Source organism: Antrostomus carolinensis, unplaced genomic scaffold (assembly GCF_000700745.2).
Source record: "Antrostomus carolinensis isolate BGI_N321 unplaced genomic scaffold, ASM70074v2 scaffold10568, whole genome shotgun sequence".
Lineage (NCBI taxonomy): Eukaryota > Metazoa > Chordata > Aves > Caprimulgiformes > Caprimulgidae > Antrostomus > Antrostomus carolinensis.
This window is the reverse complement of record NW_010332284.1, coordinates 1-2697: the sequence shown is the minus strand read 5'-3', so window position 1 is coordinate 2697 and position 2697 is coordinate 1. Positions and strand designations below refer to the sequence as shown.

Here is a 2697-nt window from a genome sequence, read left to right as displayed (position 1 = left end):
CAGGAATTCAACTTCATAAAGATTAAACTGATAAGCTGGATGGTGCCTCCAGATCAAAGCAGAGATGATCTGCAGCTACAGGTACACAGTACCCAGTCCATAATCAGCCATCACCATTTTTCACATGTCCCAGAAAGCAGGAGTCATCAATACAAATACTCTGACTGCCCACAGAACGTGGCATGGAAATGACCTACACATCTAAGTCACAATGCAGCCAACAGTTAAGAGATGCACCTTGTAAACAGCTACATTAGTTCTCCAATTATAATGGAAAAAAAAGCTGTACCTGTATTTTGCACCTTCTCTGAGACTTTTAGATAGGCTTCCTTGACTTGGGTGGCATTGGTTATATCCATCTGCAGCAGAGAGAGCCTCTGAGAACAGGTCCGTCTCAGTTCCTCAGCTCCAGATCCATCCTTGTTCAAAACCCCAGCAAACACAACAAAACCTAAGCTATCCAGGTATTTAGCCAGCGCGTGGCCAATCCCAGTGTCACTTCCTGAAAGCATCAAAAAAAAAAAAAAGACATGTGAGAAGTGGGTCTGTCCTAAACCATCACCTAAAGGAAAAAGGCACACATTGGAAACACATGCAAATGTAGATCATGAAATAAAGTCACTGAAACACATATGACAGTAGGAAGAAAGGTTCAGATCTGAAGGCTCAAGGAGCTGGACTTTTGCGTGTTCCACAAAGATTGACAGATCACACCTTCTTGGCCCAGAGCTAAGACCATTAGCTCATGCTCTACCACTGACAGATTCTACGACTTAATTCATACATACAGAGGAAATAAAACCCCAGATTGGGTTTATACAAACATTCAGACCGAAACCTAACAACAAAAATATCTAAGAAAAAAAACAAAACACAAAATCCACACAAGACAAAACACAAATATTTTAATTTGAAATAACAGATGGACAAATCAATTTTAGGACACGGGGATTAAGAGAAATTGTTGAGTTCTATTTCTTAATTTAGAAAAGTAGTGTTATTTTATTCAAACATCTACCATGCAGATCCTTCTGATAAACACTTTTGTCACAAGCTGGCTGCCACCAAGGCACAGCTAAGCAACTTTCTTTACCTGCAAAGGAGTTCAGCACTCTCAAACCCTAAGAAAGCTTCAGAATGTCATTTTTGGGCTAAGCCAAATAGCATCAGCTATTCAATTTATGCAAACTTTCTCTTATCCTTCTAGTCTCCTCTAAATTTCTTCCCAAACTTCGTCCATATAAAGCAATGAACCACCAAATGCAGGAAGCACCATTAAAGCAAAGACATAATAATCTTTGCAATCATGATTGTGCAGTTCCTCCCACCAGGTAACAATGATGAATATTTAACAAATAATTTGATTGATTCACAAGTCTTTTCCTTTGATACAGTATTTTGCTGCTGCTATGTTAAGATGCTTTTAAGTGTTTTCTCTCCTGGTGTCTTTTGAAATTCTGGTTTCCATTCTTCCTATCTACAAACTTCTTAGTGAGGGAGAAAACATCTCACCCATCTGCCCACCAAGACTCCCAATGAAGCAACACAGGGGACTGCTAGAGACAGGGAAGGAGTTCATAGGGATTGTGCTGCTGAAGTTTTGCAAAGGTCAATATCAGGAGGCAAATGAGGAGTTTAAGAAATTAATTCAGTTTTTACTCTGTAAAGCAGAGATGCATCAGCATGTCCCATGATACTGCACCGCATCCTCCACTAACTGCAGCAAAGAAAGCTCCTGGATGCTGACACACACCAGGATCCACGGAGCCATCCCAGGGCTTGGCTATCTCCTGCAATAGCAATTTATTACATAAATGCTCAGCTTCCAAACCCACCTGCATGGCTGGAAACCTGAATGCAGGACCTGAATGCGGGGATTCCTGCCAGTTTTCTACTATTTCCTCGTTTGTGAAAGAGCTGCAATACTCCCTGCTTAACCACACCAGGAACTTATAAGGATTAGTCTCCGATTTTGGCACACGGAGGCAGATATTATCATAGTTATTCACAGATCTGCTCCTGCACTTAAAATCCATAGTCAATAGTATTTGGCTGCCAAAGAGACTCATCTTAATCATGTTAGATCCTCTTTTCTGGGTTCTGTCTTTTAACTAGGGCTTTAGCCCTGACAGGTAAAAAAATTAATTCCAGGTGAGTTGAAAGACACACATATTAAATACCTGGACCAATCAATGCAAGATGTTGAAACGAATTACTCATGCTCTACTTAATTCTTAAAAAAATAAAAAAATAAAAATAATTTAAAAAAAACCCCACTTTGGGTATTTTTGAAGTCTGCAGTTTATTGAAGATGCACCAGAGCACCACATATATCACACTTAGCTTCTTGCACCCCTGACCTGAAAAAGAAGAGCAAACCTGCATTCTTGGAATTCCCTAAAGAGACATGAAGAGACCTGCAAATACACCAAGGATATGACAGATTTATGGGTGTGGGGTGTCTTTCCTTCTTTTTCTTTTAGTGAAAAAACCCTATTTCTGGATCAAATCCTTCCCCTTTCATCCTTCCCAGCAAGTACACAGCCACAGAGCTACTCACTACTTCAAGTTTTACAACACAGCTTTAACTTGGGAAGAGGGAGAGTGAAGTCCAGAGAAATTTCACCCTTCAACTAGAAATTCAAAGAGTAGTTAGGTCTCTATAAGGAAGAAACAGAGAATTCCACCACTCCCCCC

At 40.2% G+C, this 2697-nt stretch overlaps 1 protein-coding gene across 1 annotated transcript in view; it reads right to left on the bottom strand.

Moving 5' to 3' along the window:
* HSD17B2 (hydroxysteroid 17-beta dehydrogenase 2) overlaps positions 1–512 on the bottom strand; it is a 6001-nt gene extending 5489 nt beyond the window's left edge. The window contains exon 1 of the mRNA XM_010173462.2: positions 290–512. Coding sequence (XP_010171764.2) covers positions 290–512 — 223 coding nt within the window. The remainder of the gene's footprint in view (positions 1–289) is intronic.
* Between the last annotated feature and the right edge of the window lie 2185 nt (positions 513–2697).